Raw genomic sequence first — 26,824 nt, 5'->3', positions numbered from 1 at the left:
GCTGTATGATTGAGCTCCAACCAGGGCAGAAAGTTTGGGTGTTGGAGCCTGTTTCTTCAAGGACCCTCGAGGACAAATGGTCTGGGCCCTATCCCGTCCTTGAAAAGAAAGAGAAGGTCACTTAGTTGACCTGGGCAGTTGCAAAAACCCTAAAAGAATCATACATGTCAGCTAACTAAAACCCTACTATGACAGAGCTGATGTGACCATACTCATGGTTACAGATGAGGAACAGGAGGATGAGAGTGAGCTTCTCTCTGATCTCCTCGCCAGCAATCCACAAGATTGTTCTGTGGATGGTTTGGTTTTATCAGATACCCTCACAAAACAGCAGCCAACTAGTTGCAGGTAAATCCTGAACCAGTATGCTGAGTTATTCTCTCTGACCCTTGAAAAGACAGACTGGTGTATGTGGACACTGGAGACAGATTGCCTGTCAAAAACAAAATGTACAGACAGTCTGACCATGTCAGAGAGTGTATCCAGGCAGAAGTTAAAAAGATGGTGGATTTGGGTGTCATTGAACCCTCAGAAATCCCCTGGGCTAGCCCAGTTGTTTTTGTCCCCGAAACCCACTCTAAGGGAGAGAAACAGGAAAAGAGATTTTGTGTGGACTACAGGGGCCTCAATTTTGTGACAAAACAGATGCTCGCTGTATGAGGCTGGCTCTCTGCAAAGTGTATAAAGCTAGGCACACTGTGTAGGAAGTCCAGGCAGCCACACATTGGTTTACAGGGGTAAAAACTAGACCACCTAATGCTCTAATTTTTATGGTAGCTTGTTGAGCAGTTAGGCCAATCTTGGGGAAGTGCAAAGTATTTGTTTTGCTTACAGTATCAATCTTGCAACCCACACACTCAAAGGAATAACTTGAGACCAATTTATAAAAACACTTCAGATTTCTATATACATTTTAAGACCACAAGTTCATCAGATTTGGGTAAGTACTTTTCGAGATATGATTTTTGAACTTAATGAAAATGGTATTTCTACGTACTTACGCAGCATAGGAGTCAATACAAGGTCACCTTTAAAAATACAAATAAAATCATACAGTTGGTTTGCCACATTTTTCTTCTCAGGTTGGTCGTGGTCTTCTGTGGGCACAGTTCGGGAAGCTCCTGATTCCCACGGGGTCAGCAGGAGAAAGTGTCTGGAGCTGGTGCCAGGCCACTGTGAGGGGGCACTTGGAAAAGTACTGCACAGGTACGTTAAAAGATGGATCCTTGGAGTCCCCTTGGAGTGTCAAGGTTGCGAGAAGTGGGGGACTCATAGAGCACAGCAGCTTCTTTGGTGCAGGGTACAGGGCAGCCAGGTGCAAAGTGAATCGGCGAGCCAGGAGCTGTGCACAAAAATGTCCTCAGAAGCAGGAGGTAAGTTGGTTCAAGAGTCGTTTACAGGACAACAGGGCCACTCTGGTGGGGTGTCTGTTGCTTCTGAAGTCCCTCGACACAGCACCAGTGTTTTTTTTCCCAAAAACGATATCTTTGTTTCCACTATTGGCACACAGTTAAATCCTGTAAAAGGTACCCATGGTACCAAGAGCCCTTTGGCCAGGGAAGGTCCTGTCACCCTATGGGACCCCTCACCAAGCACATGTACACTCCCTTGCAGCTTGTGTGTGCTGGTGCGGAGAAAAAGGCAAAGTCGGCATGGCACCCCTCTCAGTGTGCCATTCCCACAAACCACTGCCTGTTGCATAGGTAAGTCACCCCTCTAGCCGGCCTTACAGCCCTAAGGCAGGGTGCACTATTCCAAACAGATGCTTCTGAAATGGGGACAGGAGCGGTCCTTTCCCAGAAAAATTATGATGGACATGACCAGCTAGTTGTTTTTATAAGGAAGAAACTACTCCCAAGGGAATAAAAGTGGAGTGCCGTAGAGAGGGAAGCTTTTGCTATGGCGTGTGCCCTGAAGAGGCTGAGGCATACCTCGTTGGCTCTTACGTCATAGTTCAGACTGACCACAGCCCTCTCAGATGGCTACAACAGATAAAGGGAGAAAACCCCAAACTGCTTAGGTGTAGGAGGCTGGCCTGGTGGGTACCTATGGTACTTACACCTTATACCAGGTATTCCTTAGTAGTGTAGTGTAGTCTGTGTCTAGAAGCCAGGCTCTCTAGTGGTAGCTGTGGATGAGGAGCCAAGGCTTATATAGGAGACATGCAAGCTTATGCAGTACAACTGTAGTCACACTTAGTACTTAAACACATGAAAGAAAACACTCAGTGTTACAAAAATAAAATAACTTTATTTTGGTAACACAAATACCAAAAATACCACAGAGACTATACTCCCTCCGGAGGTAAGTAATACACAAATTATATACAGTAGAATACAGAAATAGGCATACAAATAAAGGTGCAAAAGCTTAACCACCTTTGGAGAAGAAAAATCAGCACTGCACCCAGAAAGACGAAGCTCGCGGTTAGTGGGAAAGTGGCGCTGCCGGGGACCAGGAAGGGCCAGGTGGACTCTATGCAGGAGGGAGAGTCAGAGGGTGCCCTTAGCGACACAGAGAGCCCACAGAAGACCAGGCAGCGCACAGAGGAGTCCCGCAGGACGGGGATAAGAAAGTTGTCGAAGAGGCCCACGCAGCACTATGACAAAAGCTCCCATGCCTGTGACTATGGTGATAATGACACCTGTGTTCCCTGTAAGGCCTGGGCCTCAACACCATTTATTAGTATTAGCTGCTTGTACTTAACAATATTAAAGGGGCAAGCAGCTAGGGTGGCAAGGCCAGTGCCACTTTGTGAGACAGAAGCTGTCTTGAGAGTTTCTACACCTACTCCAGTTTCTATTATGGACCCAAATGTGAAGCCAACTACACCTTTGGATTGACTATTGCCAGTAGTCCCACCACTATTATTACTACTACTAGGGGCACTAGGAGTGGATGTGGAGGTAGTAGTGGTGGAAGGCTCAGGGGCTTTACCAGGACAGGATTTGTCCCCTGGCCTCTAGCCTTTATTTCTGCACACATAGCACCAAGGCTTTTTACTGCGTGCAAAGAAGAAAAGGTTTTATTCCTACCCACAGATGAGTTTTGTGGACCTGATTAGGAGTATTTACTTTTGTCTTTGTCCCCACCCTTGTCTTGAGACTTACCATCTTCTTTCTTCTTATCCTTGTCACCCCCTCTGAGTTTTTCTGCTCTCCCTTGTTCTGACCCATTTGTCTGCCTTCTTTCCCAATTCTTGGGGAGAGATCTAATCTGAGTCTAACAAGTACTGGTGCAACAACTCTTACGCAATTCAAAATATGGTCTCTCAGTAATAGCTTGTACAAGCCCTCATAGTCAGTCACTTTGCTGCAATTTAACCAGCCTTCTAAAGCTTTAACAGAACAGTCCACAAGGTCAACCCAATCATGTGAGACCTCTTTTCTGGTCTCCCTGACCCTTATCCTTTATTGTTCAGTGGTGAGACCAAAACCATCTAAGAGTGCTGTTTTGAGTATGTTGTAGTTGTCTGCATCTTCTTCTTTGACAGTGAGAAGTTATCCCGCCCCTTATCGGAAAAGAACCAGAGAACAGCAGCCCACTGCCTTTGAGGGACCCTCTGAGCTTTACAGGCCCTCTCAATTGCAGCAAACCACTTACAGATTTCATCCCCCACCTTGTATGGGGAAACAATTTTGTGTAAGTTCCTGGAATCCAGGAGTCCTCCCTTACTCTGTAATCCCTGAAACTTGAGCTGTTGCTGCTGCCATCATGGGGTGGTAACCCCTGCCTCTCCCTCTCCAGTGCCAAGACCTCCCTATCTAGGGCTAGCTGTTGCTGCTGCAGCAGCCTCAGCCTGACCTCCTCCAGTCTCAGATTCCTGAGCTCTCTATATATAGAGTCATCCCCTGGAGTTGTGCTGGGTGACCCCTCAGTCACTGAAGTGACAGAGTGGGCAGAAGTGGATCTTTCCCTAGTCTTATTGACCCTTGTTACCTGTCCTCTGGGTGTAAATGGAGTCCTACCTGTGTCATTTTCCCTCCCACTACCAGCTACACTAGTTGATCTGCTAGGGACTGCAAGATCCTTTGAAGAACCCGCCCCCGAGTCTAGTGTATCATTCTCTGTCTCAGTGAGGTCAGGTCTTCTCTCTCGCTCCTCCTCTTCCTGGGCACCAGCTTGTTCCTCGTCATCCTGGAGGAGGAGACCTAAGAGCAGACTCTTGTCTGGATTCCTTCCCATGTCTAACTTCCTCTCTGCACACAGCCCCTTCAATACCTTGAAGGTCAGGTTCTCATAAGGAGCTTCTATGACCTCAGAGCTATGTCTAGCTGTAGACATGGTGTTGGTTAGGATGGTGTAGGGTGTCCCTGACCTACCTAACCCCTATTCTCTCAAAAAAGAAATTTAGAGCAAGAGCTATGCCTATATCCTAGCTTGCCCAAACTTTAGAGACTAGATTCCTGCACTCGGTACTATGTATGTCTCTAGGTATGGAGTGGCCTTTCCTGTGGAAGTCGGCAGTTGACATTGGTAAGCGTCACAGTCCCGCTCGAGGTCTTCTTCTCATTCGAGGACCTCTGGGCACACGGGGAAGAGGCACAAAAAGAAGTCCAACACGCCCGTCGGCCGACGAACCATCACAGGAACGTCGACGTTCTGAGCACGGTTCTGCGGAGCCGATGCCAGTACCGGCTTCGCGTCTCCTCGCCTATCCAGGAGGCAGAACAACCCTCACTCAATTTAAAGAATTTTATGAAGGCATGCACCTTGTATTTGAGTGGGCTGCCACTGCGGGTGGGTCCTTCGGTCCTCACGGGGTCAGCAGGGGCCCCTTTGGATTTGGTGGATTCGGCCCGAAGTCATTGGGGACCCCAGGATCCAATATTGAATCTGGACTGATGCCGGTTCCAAACAGTCGGCCTCCTCCGGCATCGGTCCCGATGTCGACGCTCCCCAGCCCATGGTGCCTTCCCTTCCGCTCTCCTGGAAAGGGAGTCCAAGAGGCTGGACCAACTTGGGAAGATGATATTTTTTCCTCCAGCCTGATTTTGAGGTCCGGAAACACCTCATGCCTAATGGGCCGTTTTGCCCATACTTTATGGGATACGGTGGCACAGGTGCTGCCCCGGGTCCCGGAGAGCGTACGGAACACTCACTCAAGCTGTCAGAGGGGAGAGAGATGTATCCAAGTTTACGATTAGGTGTGGTTTGGACACAACCGACTTTCTGGGCAGGGTGATTTCATCGATAGTGACCCTTCGTCGCCACGCCTGGCTTTGTACGACTGGCTTTTCGGGGGATGTCCAGGCAAACCTGATGGAGATGCCTTTTGATGGTTCACGCCTTTTTTGAGAGAAGGCAGACTTTGGGCTTGAGAGGTTCAAGGACTCTCAAACTACGGCCAGATCCTTGGGCCTCTCGGTGCCAGCAGTCTGCCTTTCGCTCCTTTCGAGGCCTCGTAAGGGGCGTGGTATCACGGCACCTACAGGTCAGCCACCGTCCTCCATACATCCAATGGGAGGACAAGGTTATGGCACCTTCAAACCTTGAGGGTCTAGCCAGAGGTGAGCCACCACCCAGCCCCCCTCTTCACAGCGCCTAAACCCTCCTAGTATGATTCTGCAAGACCATGTTTGTCCAGTTGGAAGGAGGATTCAATTTCATCTCCCTCACTAGCGGCCCATAATATCGGACAAATGGGTCTTGCAGATCATACAGAAGGGCTATTCCCTCCCAGTCTTTCCCTCCCTCTATCCCTCCATTCAAAGAACGGCTGATAGAGGATCATTTAATCTTGCTCTGCAAGGAAGTTACGGCTTCCTTGGCCAAGGGAGCCACAGAAAGGGTCCTGATGGCAGAAATAGGCAGTGGTTGTTATTCCCGCTACTTTATGATTCCAAAAAAGAACAAGGGTCTTCGCCCTATCTTGGATTTAAGGTCAGTCAGTCTCTTTCTCAAAAAGGAGAAATTCATGATGCTCACTCTTGTTCAGGTCTTGTCTGCCCTAGATCAAGGAGACTGGATGGTAGCGTTGGACTTGCAGGATGTGTATTTTCACATCCCGGTCCTGCCTGCCCTCAGGCGTTTCTTGCGGCTCAAGGTGGGCCACAAGCACATTGTTTACTGTGCTCTGCTTCGGTCTCACCAGTGCCCCTCGGTGTTCACCAAGGTGATGGTGGTGGTAGCAGATCATCTGTGCAGGTTAGGGATTTCAGTCTTCCTCTACCTTGACGACTGGCTGTTGAAGGCTCCGACGCCCCAGGCTCTCGTCAGCCACCCTCAGATGACGGCAAACCTCCTGCATTCGCTGGGGTTCACAATAAACGTGCTGAAGTCACACCTGAATCCCTCTCAAACCCTCTTTCATCAGAGCACTTTCCACAGTGCAGTTTCGGGTTTATCCCCCGAGCAGCGAGTCCAGGATATTCAGGTTATGATACCGATGTTTCAACCTCTATCCTTGGTTTCGATGAGACAGACTGTTAGGCTGTTGGGACATATGGCTTCCTGCATCCTGTTAATCAAACATGCCAGATGGCATATGAGGGTTCTGCAATGGGACCTGAAGTTCCAGTGGGCGCAGCAACAGGGAAATCTTACAGACACAGCTCAGATCTCAGAGGTAACTGCAAAAGACCTGCAGTGGTGGTTAGTGAGTTGTGATTGGACCAGAGGCAGACTCCTCTTCCTTCCCCAGCCAAATCTCACAGTAGTGACAAATGCTCTACTTCTGTGTTACGGTGGCCATCTTGGGGGAGGCGGAGATCAGAAGGCCTCTGGTCTCCGGTGGAATCCGGACTCCATATCAACTTGCTGGAGCTCCGTGCGATCCAACTGGCATTGAAAACATTTCTTCCTGTTGTAAAAGTGATGTTAGTGCAGGTGTTCACGAACAACACCACTGCAACGTGGTACTGCAACAAGCAGGGTGGTGTGGGGTCGTGGACCATTTGTCAAGAGGCTCTGCATCTCGTGACATGGCTGGAACAGCAGGGCATAACCCTGGTGGTTCAGCGTCTGGCAGGTTCTCTGAACGCCAGGTGGGCAAACTCAGCCATTGATGCCTGGCGGATCACGAATGCTATCTCCATCCGGAGGTGGTGCAAGGACTCTTTCAGCAGTGGGTAGTGCCTTGGTTAGATCTGTTCAAAGTCTGCAGTATTGCGCATTGGAGTTTGCAAGGCGGCAATCGCTCTGCAACGCTTTTCGTCACAAGTGGAATTCAGGCCTCCTGTACGCCTTTCCGCCCATACCACTTTTGCCCAGGGTTCTCAAGAAGATCAAGAACGACTGGACCCAAGTCATCCTAGTGATTCTGGATTGGACACAGAGGGGGTCATTACAACCCTGGCGGATGGTGTTAAAGGTGCGGTAATACCGCAAACAGGCCAGCGGACAAAAAATTTGAATCATGACCCTGGCGGAAACCGCCAACAAAGACAGCCACTTTAACACACCGCCCGCCGCGGCGGTACAGACAAGCAGCGCAGCGGTCACCGCCAACAGACAGGCGGAAGACAATGTACCGCCCATAGTATCACAACACGCCAATCCGCCACCTTTTCCGGGGCGGATTCACCGTGGATAAAAACACGGCGGAAACAGTTTCTGCAATGGGAAAACGCTCACCTGAACACATCCCACGAGGAAGGAGGACTCCATGGATCTGGAATTACAAATCCTACCGGCCCTTGTATTCCTACTCATCTACGAAGAGCAACGCCGGCGAAGACAACGGTGAGTACTGCACCTACGACATAGCGGGGGGGGGGGGAGGCAAAAGTCAGGGGGACACACACGCAACACCCCCACCCTCGCATATTACAACTCACACACCAATGCATTCACAAACATCACAATAACAACCCCCCCCCCCCCCCCCCGGAAGAATGCAAAGACAAAACGAAATCAGTTCAAACATTGTAATGTTTCAATATACATGTCTCAAATATATACAGATATATTATAAAATCAATCAAAAGTATATACATTACGAGAAGTAGTGCAGATATGCACATATCAATGTCCGTGCACCACTAGTCCAAAAATGCATGGGCGAGGCCCACACAAGATACCTGTCCACAAACGGAGAGAACACTGCCGGGGCATCAGATAGAAATACAACAGGCACCTCAGGGGGAAGGGAAGGGGGGGCACCTCAGCCGGATGAGTGCAAAGCCAGATCCACGAAGGGGCGCCATGCCCATTGATGTATCCTGGGGAGTGCAAAGCCACAGTCTCTCAAGTTTCTACAGTGGGTGGGTTGCCCACTGGACCATCCTGGGGAGTGCAAAGCCACAGTCTCTCAATTCTCTCAAGTCTCTACAGTGGGTGGGTTGCCCACTGTACCATCCTGGGGAGTGCAAAGCCACAGTCTCTGAAGTCTCTACAGTGGGTGGGTTGCCCACTGTACCATCCTGGGGAGTGCAAAGCCACAGTCTCTGAAGTCTCTACAGTGGGTGGGTTGCCCACTGTACCATCCTGGGGAGTGCAAAGCCACAGTATCTCAAGTAGATAACAGCCTCCACTGGTTCTGGAGGGGGACTGGTGCCCAGACTGGATTAGTCTCCCCGTGACAGTTCCTGTCCCGTCACTGTCCCAGCTGCACATGGGATAACAATGCTTGATATGACGGTCTTTTCCTTCTTCAGCAGTGCATGCCCTGTTCAGCGGTGCTTTGCCATGGCGGTCTCTGGACTGTTCAGCGGTGCTTTGCCATGGCGGTCTCTGGACTGTTCAGCTGTGCTTTGCCATGGCGGTGTCTGGACTGTTCAGCGGTGCTTTGCCATGGCGGTGTCTGGATTGTTCAGCGGTGCTTTGCCATGGCGGTGTCTGGACTGTTCAGCTGTGCTTTGCCATGGCGGTCTCTGGACCGTTCAGTGGTGCTTTGCCATGGCGGTCTCTGGACCGTTCAGTGGTGCTTTGCCATGACGGTCTCTGGACTGTTCAGCGGTGCTTTGCCATGGCGGTTCTGGACTGGGCATTGGTGTGTGGCATGACGTTCTCTGGACTGGGCATTGGTGTGTGGCATGACGTTCTCTGGACTGGGCATTGGTGTGTGGCATGACGGTCCCTCATTGCCCAGCGGGGCTGTGGCTGCCGGGGTCCTCCTGGGCAATGACTCTGGCGGTGGTCTCCTGACCAGTGACAATACTTGGGCCCTCCTGGGCACTGACTCCGTCGGTGGTCTCCTGACCAGTGACGATACTTGGGCCCTCCGAAGAAGGTGTGCCAGATCATCATCGCCTGCTCGATGCTTCACAATCTTGCTTTGCGACGCCAGGTGCCTTTTCTGCAGGAGGATGGTACAGATGACGGTGTTATGGCAGCTGTGGAGCCTGTGGACAGTGATGAGGAGGAATCTGAGGAAGAAGACAACGACAACAGGGAGTCAGTCATACAGCAATATTTCCAGTGACACACAGGTGAATTTTTTTTAATTTTTACCATTACATTCACTGTCACACGTCTTCCTCTATCCTGTGTGTAATTTCATAGGATTATTTGGTAACTGAGTTGTTCCTTTACATTACGGTTTCACAGGTGTGCTTACCAACCTGTGTCATCTGCATGCATCCTTCAAGGACTTGTGATGTGTGACATAGGTATGTTGCATTTACAGCTAGAATTGCATTTTGACACTGTCATTGATAATACATTTCTCATTTCATACAATCACCTCCAAGAAACTCCTGAGGACAGCGGCTCTGTCCAAAACTACAACCAGGAAACCATCTTTAAAGAAGACTTAAGATTCACTCCGGAAGCATGAGTCTTCACACTCTGCACCCGATGCCCCCGGCCTGAGTCCAGAGAAACCAACATCGCAGACAGGACCCACAGACGACTCCAATGACGTGGACAGCCTGAGCCGACCTCCCTGCACCCCCACAGCGATGCCTGCAAAGAGGATCCAGAGGCTCCCCCTGACCGCAACTGCCCGGTACGAAAGGAACCCGACGCCTGGACAAAGCACTGCACCCACAGCCCCCAGGACCAAGAGGAACCAACCACCCGTGCAGGAGTGAATAGCAGGCGTCCCTCACCCCTCATCCTAGCCCAGTCAGTGGCTGGCCCGAGAAGCCCCCCTGTACCCTGCCTGTATCGCCAGAGTGGCCCCCGGATCCCTCCTTTGATTTCAATACAAAACCCGACGCCTGGTTCACACACTGCACCTGGCCGCCCCTGTGCCGCTAAGGGTGTAATTTGTGTGCCTGTTTGTGACCCCCACCCCCCCCTTTGGTCTGCTCCCCAAGGACCCAGGTACTTACCTGCTAGCAGACTGGATCTGGAGCACCCCTGTTCTCCATAGGTGCCTATTTTATTTGGGCCCTACTTTGACCTCTGCACCTGACTGGCCCTGTGTTGCTGGTGCTGGGTGTTTGAGGTTGACTTGAACCCCCAACGGTGGGCTGCCTGTGCCAAGGAAACTGAACTTGCAAGTGCTTTACTTACCTGAGAAACTAACTATTACTTACCTTCCCCAGGAACTGTTGATTATTTTTTTGCAGTGTCCTCTTTTAAAGTGGCTTATTGCCATTTTTGTCAAAACTGTGTACATTACTGTTTAATTCAAAGTTCCATACTTACCTGTGTGAAGTACCTTACCATTTAATAGACATATCTGACCACAGCACATAAGATATGAAACAGTAAAACAGTACACAAGTAAATTCGAAGCAAGAAGAATCCGTTGATAAGTGAAGTGGATCACTGTTTCTTTATTTTGGACAACAGTCTTGTGAGTGGAAAAACAAGTCCAACAAGCACAGCCAACCCGTGTTTCGTCACACAGTGACATCTTCCAGGCTGTAAGAAATGTATATATAATGTGTATTTAATTGGACTAAACATGTGTAAACATAGAGTATCTGTGTGCACAAACTGAAGGTGAGTAATCCAGACATGTAGTGATAAATTGAGTTTTTAAAAGAGAAATGGAAATGTGAATACTAAAAGTGGATAGGTAAAAGACCAAACACCAAAGTGAAATGAAGGCGAAGTTGTCAATATGTGAGAGAGACCAGGAAAGACTGCCAAACCAACACAAATTTTGTAGGTTTAAAAGGGAGAAACCTCTAGGTTGAGAGGCGTGGGCATGGCTGGTATTAAGACAGTTAACCATGAAGTAGGTGAAAGATAGTACGCATGCATAAGGGTAGGGTAGAGCAAAACAATTAAAATTAACTGGACCTACCTAAGAAATAAGTGGAATTAGAAATGTATTGGGTACAAGAATTGAGCAGACAGTACTGCTAAAAGGTAAAAAGGAGAAGGAAAAAAGCCAAGTAAATATGAGGCAGGTAACTAAACTAAGGGGGATATGTGGAAAGGGTAAAAGTCTAAAAGAGTTACCTGTAATCCACGTTGGTGGAAATGTTTTTTTGCTAGTTAGTTAAATTAGTACGTGTAGCACAAGGTGGTGAACCGTCGTGTCCAGCATAAACATAGGTAATGTATTTGAAAGGACCTTGGTAAGTCCTTGTAAGGTCCTAAGGGAAAAGAGGTAAGGGTTAAATCAAGCGTAAGGTAGGAGCTGAAGCTGTAGTAATAAGTAGGAATATTGCAGGTGTCAGTGTAAATTTACTGAGGGGAAGAATGTTGAAAAGTTGGTTAAGTCATAATGGTGAGTGCTGCATATGGCTCTAGTCCAGGCATAAAACAGACGGCAACTCTGGGAAATTGTACAAGAAGATATTAATGGTATGGCGTAGATCTGATAGTAGTATATTAAAAAGTCGAAAATGGAGCAGAAGTATGTAAAATGCAAAGAAGTGGGAGCACTAGCAGGTCTGCAAGTGGCGTAAGCAGTGAAAAGGTAAAGGGTAAGCAAAAGGTAGGGCAAGGACGGAAGCATGGCAAATGCAAGTGAAACGGCAGAGGAAAGAAAACTAATAAAATGCGCACATTCGCGGTAGAGAGTTAATGGAAATAGCCATACGTAAAACATAACACAGGCGTTCTGTGATCTTACCCTTAAGGACGTGAGCCGGATACTGTTCGTAAGGTAGTTTGCATCACAGAGTGGTCGCAAAATTAATGCGTGCACTTAAGTGCGTTAAAAAATCACCAAAATCAAAGAAGGGTTGTGAATAAAAACAACGGGCCCTGTTGTCGGAATGCTTAGTAAAAACAGTGGGAATCTCGGAAGAGGGAAGGCTACACGGAAGGAGTAATAGTGAATAAGGGAACGTGAGCAGTGAAATAAAAGTGTAACTAGAGAAGGAATAGAGAAACGTTATGGTGAAAAAAGCCCACATACAAAAAGAACAGAAGAGACAATGACAAAGACGTTGACTTGGATAAGTATGGAGCAAAGTATGTCATGGTAAAAGAGGCAAAAGGTAAATACTTAAACAATCCTTATCCAGAAAATGACACAGTGTAGCTAGTAAAACTGTTGATAGCAGTATGTAGACATAAAATAATAGTTATTAAACTTGTAGTCTAATAACGAAATAACTAGGTATACACATACAAATGTAACAGTTAGGCATACAAGAGATCGTAGAAAGTGGTAAGGCCCAAAACATAATGGTTGGCGAAATATGTCATGATATAGACAAAAAGTGAGCACATGGACATTCATTATCCAAAAAATGGCACAATGTGCGTGCAAAGGATTCATAAACTAGTAACTCTGTTAATAGCTGTAGGTAGACAAACGACATTGTGTTAAACATGAAGTCTAATTAAATAGTTATATGGTGGTACCTTACCATTTATGTTCTTACCTAAATTCTGAATTTTGTGGTTCTAAAATAAATTAAGAATATAATATTTTTCTGTATAAAAACCTATTGGCCTGGACTTAAGTCTTTGAGTGTGTTCTCATTTATTGCCTGTGTGTGTACAACAAATGCTAAAAACTACCCTCTGATAAGCCTACTGCTTGACTACACTTCCACAAAATAGAGCATTAGTCTTATCTAATTTTGCTACTATCACCCTCTAAGGGGAACCCTTGGACTCTGCACATTATCTCTCACTTTGAGATAGTATATAGAGAGTCAACTTCCTACAGTCAGGCAGTGCAGAAGCAAACCATTTTGAACTGGGTGGTTCTCTACATCAAGATCTGCCACGCACTGGCCAGGAAGAAGCCTTCTTAGGGCTTGAGGGCTCCTTCTACCAGTGGCAAAGCTGCTACCACTGCGCTAGCTCGGGATGTTCCAGTCCTGGAGATTTGTCATGTGGCAACGTGGGCACCTTTACACACGTTTGCAAAAACAATACTGCCTGGACAATCGGGTACGGAGAGACTGACACTTTGCCTGTTCAGTCCTACAGGACTTTTTTAGTGTAGTAGTGGTATCCACAGCCCACCTCCAGGAGGTTTTGGCTTTGGTATATATTCAGAGGTAATGAATCTGCAGCTAGAAGTCTCTATCAGATGAACAAGTTACTTACCTTCAGTAACTTATTTTCTGGTAGAAACACTAGCTGCATTCCTTACACTCACCCATGCCTTCCGGCTCTGTGGATATGTCTATTATAATTGGGGTCTATCCCTTTCAGGGGCCTAGTTTTGCACAGACAGAATGTTGGTTCTATCCATGACTCTCTGCTTCTGGCGTGGAAGTTTGTGGATAAAAGAACTGACGTACACGTGCTGGGCTGGTGCCTTTGTAGGCGACCGCAACGTCACAGACGGCTCCAACGACGCTGACGAAGCCACCCAGAGCCGAATGATGCACACGGATCCAAACACTACTACCGGACAGCGCACGCAGGGTTTTGCTCAGCAAAAAATTCTAGATTTGAAGCTGACACCAGGGAATTCAAAGGTAAGGAATCCGCAGCGAGAAGTCTCTACCAGATGAACAAGTTACTTACCTTCAGTAACTTCTTTTCTGGTAGAAACTCTAGCTGCATTCCTTACACTCACCCATGCCTTCCGGCTCTGTGGATATGTCTATTATAATTGGGGTCTATCCCTTTCAGGGGCCTAGTTTTGCACAGACAGAATGTTGGTTCTATCCATGACTCTCTGCTTCTGGCCTGGAAGTTTGTGGATAAAAGAACTGACGTACACGTGCTGGGCTGGTGCCTTTGTAGGCGACCGCAACGTCACAGACGGCTCCAACGACGCTGACGGAGCCACCCAGAGCCGAATGATGCACACGGATCCAAACACTACTACCGGACAGCGCACGCAGGGTTTTGCTCAGCAAAAAATTCTAGATTTGAAGCTGACACCAGGGAATTCAAAGGTAAGGAATGCGCAGCGAGAAGTCTCTATCAGATGAACAAGTTACTTACCTTCAGTAACTTATTTTCTGGTAGAAACTCTAGCTGCATTCCTTACACTCACCCATGCCTTCCGGCTCTGTGGATATGTCTAGTATAATTGGGGTCTATCCCTTTCAGTGGCCTAGTTTTGCACAGACAGAATGTTGGTTCTATCCATGACTCTCTGGTTCTGGCGTGGAAGTTTGTGGATAAAAGAACTGACGTACGCGTGCTGGGCTGGTGCCTTTGTAGGCGACCGCAACGTCACAGACGGCTCCAACGACGCTGACGAAGCCACCCAGAGCCGAATGATGCACACGGATCCAAACACTACTACCGGACAGCGCACGCAGGGTTTTGCTCAGCAAAAAATTCTGGATTTGAAGCTGACTCCAGGGAATTCAAAGGTAAGGAATCCGCAGCGAGATAATCTCTACCAGATAATGTGTTCTATAAAGTTATTAACTTGTTCATTTGTCACATGATTAAACTTCAGGCACTGTTGTTGCAATAGCCCTACACATTTTTTTCTTTATAAACTGGTGCTGAGGACCCGAGTGGCCTTCTTGTCTAAAGTTGTGACTCCCTTCAACTTTGGGCAATCCATCAACCTGATGGTGATCTTTACCCTTCTCTCGTAGGGGATTTCCATGTATAGTCATAAGCACTGAATAGTTCCCCGCGCCTGCAGGGACCCCGGAGCACTGTGAAGCATATTCTTAAGTGCAGATACCAGCCCTTTAAAAAAGGTCTGTCAAAAACCACTTAAGAATAACACTGTGCAGCCTATGTGAACAGCTACACAGGCCAAATTGTTCAAAAGAAAGCAGCCGCAGTGTAAATTCACGTTCAAACACCTATTTATTGTAGAAATGTAATAAAAAATACATTCTCATACTTTATTTACACCTCTCATGAGAATAAAACAATGCAGGGCAGTGTAGTGCATAGGCTGCCATTATACAGAATGTAAATAGAGCTGTGCCTTTAAGAAAGTAAAGTCTTCCTGTATCCCATCATGCACAGCAAAAGGCAGTTGCCTCAGTTCTTTTTTCCGGCTCCTTCTGACAGGACCCTGAAGCATTGAGCTCTACTTCACAAAGCTTTTTTGACATAAAATTCAATTAAAACCTTTTGAATTTCAATTTCACTCGACGTTTTTAATATTGAGTGAACATTTGCTAACCTTTTCTGTCAAATTCTGACAGAAATTTAAGGTTTTTCTATTTTAGAATGCCTTCACTTTTTGATAAATGTCCTTCTTGTGGCAGAAAAAAGGCTAAAACAGATCCACACCAGGTCTGTATAATTTGCCTTCCATCCAGCCACAAGCCTGACTCCTGTGACATCTGTAGAACTTTCTCCAGAAGAACCCTTCATGACAGGGAGAAAATTCGACTTCAGGCAAGAGAGGACAGGAGAAGAAGTGGTCAATCTGCCACAGAGCGAGGAGAAGGTCAGTCTTCTACCAGGGCTCTCCCTGTTTCCTCTGCTACTTCTGCCAGACCTGCTCATAAACGGCATAGGTCTCCGACGACGTCGAGGGCATCGACGTCGAGGCCTGGAACGGCGCCTACATGCTCGCCGTTGAGGACCGGCTCACCGTCGAGAAAGTGGCATCGCTCGACGTCGGCAGCTGTTTCGCCGTCGAGACGGCGTGGAAGCTCGCCGTCGAGAAGATCTTGGTCCAGGTCGCCGTCGACGCGACGAGGACGATCGGCGTCGAAGGAGAGTGCTCACCGTCGAAGACAGTCGCCATCATCACATCGACGTCGAGAAAGGTCGTCGTCGTGAGGATCTCAGCGACGAGGGGAATCAACGTCAAGAGGCACCCGCCGTCACCGTACTTCGACGTCGAGGAGTGTGTCGACGTCGAGGCGACAGTCAAAGAGGCCTAGAAGGGTTTATACCACTTCAGAATCCTCGGCCTCACTCATCCTACTTCCGGCTTCGCCTCAGCTCTATCCTCAACAGCCGCCGTCGCCGCAGACACCAGTAACACCTGCGGCTCCTCTTCCGGCCCCCCCTTCAGAGTCTGTTCCGATGACTCCAGCGGAATCCATAAGACATTCCAGACATTCCTCTAGACGTTCGTCTTCCTCTCGGCACCAGTGACATGAGTCAATTCAGAGATCCTCGCATTCACGTCATAGACATTCTTCTACGTCTACAAGGGACTACTCTCTAACCCTGTCGGACTCACCGTCCCCGAGAGTGTCCCCCATAGATGACGTGAGTACCTTCCAAGAGGTCCTAGTGCGCTGGGCGACCAAACTAAATATCCCGCTGGCGGTACCCGCCCCATCGACCTCAGTGATTTTTGAGACTTTACACCAGAGGACATCGTCAAGACCTTTACTTCCATTGGTTCCGGGTCTTCTTGAACCGGCAATGGATATTTTTCTGACACCGGCCACAACGAAATCTGCTCCTTCCAGACTTATTAAAAAGTATCGCCCACCGGAGCAAGACCCTCTATTCCTAAGATCGGACCCGGTGCCGGACTCGGTGGTTATAGTAGCGGCAAAGAAGTTACACTCTACATCACCGTCTTCCTCCTCGCCTCCTGATAAGGAGAGCAGAAAGATCGATGCTGCAGGCCAAAAAGTATGCTCTACCGCAGCCATCACAATGAAAGCAGCCAGTGCCACTGCTTTATTAGGAAGATATGATCGTGCTCTTTGGGACTCTATGCTGCAGTTTGCAGAGCACTTACCCAAGGACAAAAGGGAAGATTTCTTGGAGGTCGTGGGTGAGGGTGCCATGGTTTCCAACCAGGTGATAAGCGCTGCTGCTGATTCTTCGGTGCTGTCGGCACATAACTACGCTCATGGAGTAGCTTTAAGACGACACGCATGGTTGCGATTGACATCTCTCAAACCAGAGGCACAACAGAGGATTCAGAATTTACCATTTTCAGGCTCCACCTTGTTCGGCTCTCATGCCGATGACGAAATGTCAAGAATGAAGTCTGAGCTAGACACTTTAAAAGCGGTAGGCATCGAACACCCAAAGGAACAACGAAAAGTATTCCGTCCCTACCAGCTAAGGCTATTCACCCACAGGTATCAGGCACCACACTGGATGTCCTCACGTCCACAGCAGCAACAGCAGCAGCCAAGGGCCTTCTCGACACAGCGAAAGTCGACAAGGGGTCGTTCCACGCCTCAAACTCAGGCAACTCGCCAGGCTCCCGCGTCTAAGCCCTGAATCTTCACTTCCCTCTCCTCCGTTACCCACTCCGGTAGGGGGAAGTATCTCAAATCATCTGGACGAGTGGCTACGCATCACATCAGACGCCTGGGTATTGAATATTGTGCGAAATGGTTACGCTCTCAGATTCATCAATCCTCCGCCATCTGTTCCACCCAAACCAGCCAGCCACCACCTCGAATCTCTTCAGTTAGAAGTAGATATTCTATTACAAAAAAGAGCAATAGAGCCCGTCCCGATCAACCAACACGGGAAAGGGTTTTATTCGAGGTATTTTCTAGTGCCAAAGAAGGACAAACAAGAGTTTCGTCCCATTCTAGACCTAAGGACAGCAAACAAGTGGATTTCCAAAGAGAAATTCAGGATGCTATCCTTTTACCAAATTTACCCGCAACTTCGTCAGGGCGACTGGCTCTGTGCGATAGACCTTCGCGACGCTTATTTTCACATTCCGGTGAGCAAGAAACATCGAAAATTCCTAAGGTTCACCGTCGGCAAAAGCCATTACCAATTTGCGGTTCTACCCTTCGGCCTCAAATCAACGCCGAGAACTTTTTCCAAATGCATGGCGGTGGTAGCCACCCATTTGAGGAAGCATTGAATATTTGTCTACCCCTATCTAGACGATTGGCTCATAAAGGCCTCCAAATATCTAGAGGCCCAACAACATTTCAACTGGACTCAACAACTGCTCCAGAATCTCGGTCTTCAAGTCAATCTTCTCAAGTCCACAGCAACGCCTGTTCAGAGGCTGCATTACTTAGGGGCCATTATAGATACCAAGCAAGGAAAGGTGTTTCCTTCGGAGGAACGACTAATATCGATTATCCAAAAGTGCAAGCAACTAGAGAGAACACCACAGACCACTGCAAGAGTAATAGCCTCTCTACTGGGCTCGATGGCGTCGTGTATCCACCTCGTTCCCAATGCTCGCCTCCATATGAGACCCTTACAGGAGTGCCTGGAGGACCAATGGTGTCAACTGATGGACGATTGGGAGAGCAGAGTCCTTCTTTCCCCCCACGCCTTACAGTCCCTCAAGTGGTGGTGTTCACCCAACACTCTCTTGGTGGGGATTCCTTTCCATCAACAGCCTCCAGCTCAAACCATCGTAACAGACGCATTGCTGCGCGGATGGGGAGCGCACATGGATCATCTTCGAGTCCAAGGCAAGTGGTCACAGAGAGAGAGTCTCTATCATATCAACCTGCTGGAGCTTCGCGCAGTCCATCTTGCGCTCAAGGCCTTCCTACCTTCTCTGAAAACTGAAACTCTCCTCCTCCAGACAGACAACGTGGCCACCATGTATTACGTAAACAAACAAGGAGGCACCAGGTCCAGGATATTATCCAGAGAGGCTCAGACAATCTGGCATTGGCTTCTAGCCAGGAAGCTGTCGCTAATGGCAACGCACCTGCCGGGCACGCAGAATGTTCAAGCGGATGCTCTCAGCCGCGTAATGGACGAGAACCACGAATGGGTATTACACGATGACGTCGTTCGTTCCATTTTCGCACTATGGGGTACCCCCTCTATAGACCTATTCGCAACCCCAGAAAACAAAAAATGCCAAAGCTTCGCCTCCAGATATTACCATCCAGGGACACTGGGGAATGCCCTGTGGATAAGCTGGTCAGGAGCATTTCTTTACGTCTTTCCACCGCTTCCCCTGATACCGGCAGTCCTCCAGAAGCTATCCAATGCTCAATCCAAAATGATTCTAATTGCTCCAGAATGGCCATGCCAATGGTGGTTTCCAGACCTTCTGCACCGGTCACTCAAGCCACACATCAGACTGCCTCATCGTCCGGACCTTCTCACGAAGTTCAGAGGGCAGATATCTCATCCCAACCTCTCATCGTTGAGTTTGGCAGCATGGCTCCTGAGTTAGTGCAATATGGACACTTGAACCTACCTCAGGACTGTATGGAAATCCTAAGAGAAGCAAAGCGCCCTTCCACACGATCGGCTTATGCATGCAAGTGGAAAAGATTCTGTGTGTGGTGTTTGGACAACAACGTTGACCCGGTATCCTGTGGAGAGGAAGCTATCCTGCCATACTTGCTAAGTTTGGCAAAATCGGGTTTACAATTGACATTAATAAAAGTGCACTTGGCGGCTCTAACGGCAAATAGAAAGAGCCCCTCTCAAACCTCCTTTTTTAGGATCCCAATTATCAAGGACTTCCTGGAGGGCTTAAAAAAGGTTTTCCCTCCCATTAGGAGGCCATCTCCTCCATGGGAACTGAATGTTGTCCTATCGCATCTCATGCTACCTCCGTTCGAGCCAATACATAAAGCATCACTTCAACATCTCATGTGGAAAACTGCCTTTCTGGTTGCAATCACATCAGCGCGTAGGGTCAGCGAAATCCAGGCCCTTTGCGCTCAAGAACCCTACCCGGTCTTTCATTCTGCGAAAGTAGTGATGAGGACGCATCCAAAATTTTTACCGAAAGTCGTTTCCGACTTTCATGTGAACCAAACCATTTCATTACCGACTTTCTTTCAAAATCCAACTACCCCTGCCGAGAGAACTCTGCATTCTCTGGATGTAAAGAGGGTTTTGAAATTTTACTTGGACAGGACAAAATGCTTGCGTAAATCACAGCAGCTCTTTGTTAACTATGGCCCAGTTAGAACAGGGTTGGGCACGTCTAAGCAATCATTATCCAGGTGGATTGTTTCATGTATACTGTTGTGTTATCAGTTAGCGAACAAATCTCTTGGTGGCAAGCCAAAAGCCCATTCTACTAGAGGGAAGGCAGCTACTGCGGCCTTAATGAGAAATATCCCTTTGGCAGAGATATGCAAGGCAGCCACTTGGAAATCGGTCCATACCTTTACACAGCATTACTGCCTTGATACAGACGCTAGGGCAGATGCGCAGGTTGGACAGGCCTCGCTTAAGAATTTATTTGCATGATTCATGTTTTTTCAGTATTATTCTGTCTACTCCACTGCGTTTATGGGGATGGGCTTGCTAGTCTATTCAGTGCTTATGACTATACATGGAAATCCCCTACGAGAGAAGGAATGGTTTCTTACCTGTAACTCCAGTTCTCTCGTAGGGGTATTTCCATGATAGTCATAAGCAACCCTCCCTCCTCCCCGGTGGAGTTGACATAGAAAAAGTTGCCATAGTAGTATCGAGGTTGGTACTCCAGCGAATGTTTTGTTCCTTCATGTCAGGTTACAAGCCTTCAAAAAGAACTGAGGCAACTGCCTTTTGCTGTGCATGATGGGATACAGGAAGACTTTACTTTCTTAAAGGCACAACTCTATTTACATTCTGTATAATGGCAGCCTATGGGCTACACTGCCCTGCATTGTTTTATTCTCATGAGAGGTGTAAATAAAGTATGAGAATGTATTTTTTATTACATTTCTACAATAAATAGGTGTTTGAACGTGAATTTACAATGCAGCTGCTTTCTTTTCAACAATTTGGCCTGTGTAGCTGTTCACATAGGCTGCACAGTGTTATTCTTAAGTGGTTTTTGACAGACCTTTTTCAAAGGGCTGGTATCTGCACTTAAGAATATGCTTCACATCAGTGCTCTGGGGTCCCCACAGGCGCGCAGAACTATTCAGTGCTTATGACTATCATAGAAATACCCCTAAGAGAGAACTGGAGTTACAGGTAAGAAACCATTTCTTCACCCATTGAGAAAGGAAAGACTTAATTGGCTGGACTTTTAGTTTTAAAGTTTTAGGTTGTTCATATCAAGGACCATCAGGTGGAGATCAGCCTTTTACAGTGTTCTACTGGGCAAAGAAAGGACAGGCAGTGCAGAAGAGGACTTGTTCATTGTGGATATTCCTCTGCTTTAAGATCTGCTGTGCACTGGCCAAGAAGCAGAGTGCCTGTTCTTGATATATGCCAGGCTCTGACATTGTTGTCAGTGAATACGTTCACAACATATTTCTGCCTTGACAATCAGGTCTGCTGGAAAAGGACATTAGGCTCTTTGGTATGACTCAACTCCACCAAGCTTCCTCCTTCAGGGAGGTACTGCATAGGTATGTTTTCAAAAGTGAGGAATCTGTTGTTAGAAACATCCCTCAAAACAACAAGTAACTTACCTTTAGTATTTTTCTTTGTGGTGGATACTCTATTTAACAACAGATTCCTCACTGCTCTTCCTTGTCTCCATTCTGATGAGTAGCAGTCTTCACAACTAAAAGAGGTTCCAAGTTAGGAATTGGCACACTGGTGCTAGCAAGTGTTTAGCACGCCTTGTTTGAGGGCATGGAAAGAGTCCAGCAAGAAAACGATGTCATCGCTCAAGGTTGGTCCTAATATGTGGCCTCACTCCGTCATGTCAGGGGTACTATGGAGCAGCACAGAGTCTCCCCAGCAGCACACAAGAGCATTGCTTAGGAAGTATTCCAAGGTGAGCTATCAGCGGTTAAATAAAACACCCACCAGTAAAAGCATTACTGTAGGTAAGAAATGTTTTCCTCCAGCTTAATCAAAATATTAGCTTTGCATTCAAACATCAGCTTTAACTAAACGTTTCCACATATAAGAAGTTACTATCTGTTTGCACCATCCACACACCGTCTCTGACTCCTGCTTCTCTACACATACCAAGAGGCATAACACATGTCTCGGTCAGCGTTAACGTCTATCCATTCAATTCAAATGTTGTATTTAAGGTTTCAAGATTTCACAACAAAGGCTTATATAATTTAGCAAGCACATGAAGAGGTCAGTAGGAGCCTAAGCATTAGAAGAAGTAATGCGATGATGTGGTCCACTGTCCAGAACCCAGAAATGAACTTTCACTGAATTGATGTTGAGTGCAGACCAAATACTTCTATTGACTGAACTTCATCTGGCATTTCCCTGTGGATACTAATACATGTAATGAGAAAATATTTTTGTTAAAAGGAAGAGGGCTGCAACATAGCTGTGGAAATGGGGCCTTGAAGTAAGATTTCCTTACATTTACCACCTCTACCGCTTGCCTAGCTGCTTTAGTGGTTGATTATATCTGTACAACATGCTGCAGGAAGTGTTATACAGGGAGCTTGACTTTGTCTGCTTTCGGAGCACAAATAAGAGAGCCTTAATTGAATTTCTGTTCATTGTGTAGTACCAGTTACTCCCATGTTTGACATATACATGAAATGAAGGAAATTGCAAGCTAATAATTTTGTATTTTTTTTTCTTCTTTTTTTAGGAAGAATGAAGTTGTAGTGAGAGGTGTATACACTCCAATTAACCTATATAGGTTCCCGCCTACTCGTGTTGGGGAATGTAGTACGCTGAAAGTCAATTTTCAGAATAAAGATGTGACTGCCCACATGGTAAGAAAGTCTATTGCACACACATTGTTTTGTGTATTTTTAGGCAATCTCTTCTTTAATAACTACACCAAGGTACAATTGTGTATCCATAAGGATTTTAGTACAATACCTTAATGAAGTTAAAGGTCTTACCCAAGTATCCTCTTCTGAAAGAATTACTTCAACATCGCAACTGATGCTTTTCATAATGCAAATGATTACCTCACATCTTTGCTTCACTCTGGTAATCAGTATAAGTAACCTTGCAGCCTGTCAATGGTCAAAAATGCTATGATCCGACAAAATAAACCTTGAAAGTGTTAAATAACCATTGAAAATATTTGTGGTGTGTGCATTCCGCTCTCTTATGTATCCACGTTGCTATCTTCTTTTCATTACTCACATCTTGGCTTAAGTCAATTTTTCCTCCTGTCACATCACTGCCCTGCATGCTTAGTTTCTTTTGTCAACCTAAATTAATGATTTAGTTTATTTTTCCTTAGCATAAGTTTTCTTTCAACTAAAAATACCCGTGGTTCAACCTGCTAGATGCTGCATTTACTCATATGATCTGGGATTGTCCTGTGATTGCTCGTCTCTGGGCGAAGTTGACAGCTGATATGGAAAGAACACTTGCAAAAGCAGATTTCTGAAGAGCAGACTTAGGTCTCCTATGGTTATATACTCACTCTAAACCTGGAAATGTCAGTAATACATTTTTAGATCTTTCCCTGGTACTTGCTGGACGAGCTATAGCATTAGATGGGTGCTCCCAAAAGCACCACCTCATTGTTGATGAAAAACGGAAGTTGAGAAATGGGCAATACCTGAGGGCTTGGCACTGCAAGCTAAGGAACGCCATAGGTATGGTAATAAACATACAGCCGACCAAAAGATGGGACTTTATCTGAGTTGTTTGATATGGACAGCTAGGCCAGGCAAACACTGAAATATTATTACTTGGCCTTACATTGATGTGGTTCTTCTTCCCCTTGCCATTTGACACCTAGGAAGGACTTTATGAGCCATTCACCAATATAGCATCTGGCATATTAGTTCACTGTATGCACACAACAGCTAAAATAAGTAAAGAACATACTGAACTTTTTAAGAATGTTTGTTTATATTATATACATACTTACAAATGTCTTATTATTTTGTACACTGAGTTAGCAGTAATAAAGGTTGTACTTCCAGCATTATATTGTTGCGCGGAAGCTGAAACACTCAATAAAATACAATTTCTCCCCCACTAATTTATATTTTGTGAGTTACATTCATTTTCATTTGCCAGTTGGATGGATCGCTGCACATAATATTTGCATTACAATACACGTCGGCTTTCTCTCCTACTTAACTCTTTGACTTAATTTTTCTCTATCAACTGCCTGTTAATTTCTGTTCAGCAGGACAGAGTTGATAGTGGTGGAATCAATCTTGCTCCTACTAGCTTGCTTTCCTAGCCATAGTTAAAAAGAAAAATAAGTTATTTTGTGAAACATGCTTTCCCTCACGTAGTAAACTATTTTTTGTTCTTGCTGTTGTGATCCGTTTCAATACACTTGTACTATTCCTGCAGTTTTACTATGGTACCTGCACTTTGGATAAAAACATTGACTAAGTTAGGGTACACATACCCAGTTGATTCTATCCTCCTAGCAAAGCAGGCTGTTTGATTCATTCCTCAACTGAAGAGTTCAGTGAGAGCTGGCTGTATAAATGATTTCAGCGAAGCAAGTTTTCTGTTGCTGTTTCAAGTTTTTTTTCTTTTCAGGAAGAAAATGTCATCTTACTCAATTAGCTACAATGTTAGCTGAAAAGGTGTCAGGCTGAAGTGTTTTTAGTACTGCCTAATATGGCTTATAATGGTCAGTTTAATTCATTGAGATCTGATGGATACCTCTTCTTGCAGATAATTCTCCTCTTGAATATCCCAAGCCCTAGGCTGAATCAAAAAAGTTATAACATATCTCTTCAATTACAGTAGGAGTAATTTGTTCCATCTAGATGCAGAAAGTGGAGTCATGGTGACATCACTGGAGCCGTTAAATGCCCAGCACCATATCATCAGTTGAGCTCTTTCTGCATGTTTCACTGTGGGTCGATAGTTTCTCCTCTCAGATGTGATGCAGTTTCATTGCTCTCCAAAATGTTTTTCTGGTCCTTAGTGCAGTGTGTTGGGGATTTTATACTCTTAACCCTCCTCAAAGAAAATCAGTTTAAGCCTTGTCAGAAGTTCAGTAGCCAAATATCACTCAGACACTCATGACAACTGTTTGTGTTGTCTGGGTTCAAGGCACAATTCTAGGTCTTGTAGCCTATGTCACACAAGAAAAGCAAGATAACACTCCAACTCCCCTTGGAGAAGAACAAGGTTGTATTGTAAGTTGTCACCATGCTTTTCCTCACTGGCTTCTTTACCAGAGCCAGACTTGATTATTTTTTTGTCAATAAAGGCCATTCCCCAACCCCCACCCACCACTGGTGTCTTTCATGAAACCGACACCTGCCTGTCCACAGTTCTTACCATCAGAAGCTGACCCAAACTTTTTCCTACGTGTGATGTTAAAAATGTGCAGGTGGACATTGGTACTCACTGGGAGGCTGTTAGCTCTATGGCTTTTTTTTGTTTGTCAGCTTCAGCCCCTTCGGTGCGCATGACCGAATGGTTCCTTCATGTGCACCGGCGCTCGTGTGCGGAGGACAGAACCATTCCGTCCTCTTCACACGAGCTCCAAATCCCTTGCCTGATTACAGCAGGGGGATCTGGGTTTTGTAAAAACAGCCTCAGGAGCTGTGAAAGAACTCTAGGCACCAGGGATTATTTTCTGTAAATAGTGTAGGGGTGGAGGCTGCCCATGATTCAACGGGCACACACACACACACACACACACACATATACACATATACACACATACACACACACATTTTGGCCTTTTCCAGCTATAATCAGCTATATTTTTAGGCTTGAAAACCAACTACATACCAGGAAGCATGTGTGTGGTGGGGGGATGGACTTTGGAGGGGGGGTTGGCTGGCTGTGTGTGTACGCACTGACATTTTGCTGGTGTTTGTGTACACTTCTTGGCTGGCGGTGTGTGTGGACTGGCACTTGGCTGGCAGTGTGGCTTGCATGGATCCCCCATCGTTTTCTTACCCAGAATCCCCTGCAAACCTCAAATTTAGCTAAAAGATTACCTTTTCTTTTCATTTCTGTGTGGGAAAGGTGTAGGATCACCGCTCCAGTACACATTTCCTACTATCCAGCATTCCCCTCGGTCTCCCAATAAAAATCATACCTCACTGTTGTGGGTGCCTAAAGCAGAGTCAGCTTAAAAGCATATAAAATGAAAAATTTAGGGTGTTAAGTGGGTCCAATAGGGCAATCCACACGTTTTTGGCCCATCTCTGTCACAGGCACTTGGCCTACGTGCACAAGTGAGTTATCGTTTTTATCAGGAGACCGAAAGGAACGTTGAGATGGTATAAAGTTTGTGCTGGCACGGTGATACTCGCAATATTTCTGCATAGAAATGTGAGGAAAGGATGACTTTTAGCTATATTTGAGGTTTGCAGGGGAATCTGGGAAAGAAAACGGGGAATCAAAGTAAGCCACATCTCCCTGTACCCTCCAAGTGTCTAATTTTCAAAATGTCTTGGTTTGGTAGGTTTTTCTAGATGGTGGCTGAGCCTGGGACCAAAAACGCAGGTGTTTCCCTATCTATCACAAAACAACCTTTTATTTGCAAGGGGGATACCTGCCTTTTTGATCCCAGCTTGGCGACCATCTAGGGAAACCTACCAAACCCAAACATTTCTGAAAACTAGACACCTGGGTGAGTCCAGGGAGATGTAGCTTGCTTTGATTCCCCTGTTTTCTTCTCCAAAATCGACATTTAATACAATTTCAGCATTCTTTAATGTTAACCTATGGGAGGACCACACAGTCAAAGAACCACTTATTGACAAATCACAGGTCCAATCTTGTAGGCTTAAGGTGAGTACTTGGCAAGGGTCAGGACCACACCAACAGGTCACTAGGCACTAGGGCGGCCGGGTGCAGAGGTACACATCAGGTGCCTAATGTATTTCAAAAGGGTTTTGTCTCTGGATTTAGGCTGCAGGCTCTGGCTGGTGGG

At 46.5% G+C, this 26,824-nt stretch overlaps 1 protein-coding gene across 2 annotated transcripts in view; it reads left to right on the top strand.

The window, feature by feature from the left end:
• CEP192 (centrosomal protein 192) overlaps nt 1-26,824 on the top strand; it is a 1,702,116-nt gene that overhangs the window by 1,585,295 nt on the left and 89,997 nt on the right. For both annotated transcript variants that reach the window (XM_069219927.1, XM_069219928.1), the window contains one exon: nt 22,580-22,706. In XM_069219927.1, coding sequence (XP_069076028.1) covers nt 22,580-22,706 — 127 coding nt within the window. The remainder of the gene's footprint in view (nt 1-22,579; nt 22,707-26,824) is intronic.

This window comes from Pleurodeles waltl, chromosome 2_2, assembly GCF_031143425.1.
Source record: "Pleurodeles waltl isolate 20211129_DDA chromosome 2_2, aPleWal1.hap1.20221129, whole genome shotgun sequence".
Classification (NCBI taxonomy): domain Eukaryota; kingdom Metazoa; phylum Chordata; class Amphibia; order Caudata; family Salamandridae; genus Pleurodeles; species Pleurodeles waltl.
Note: the sequence above shows the minus strand (reverse complement) of the source record. Positions and strands in the feature narration are given on the sequence as shown.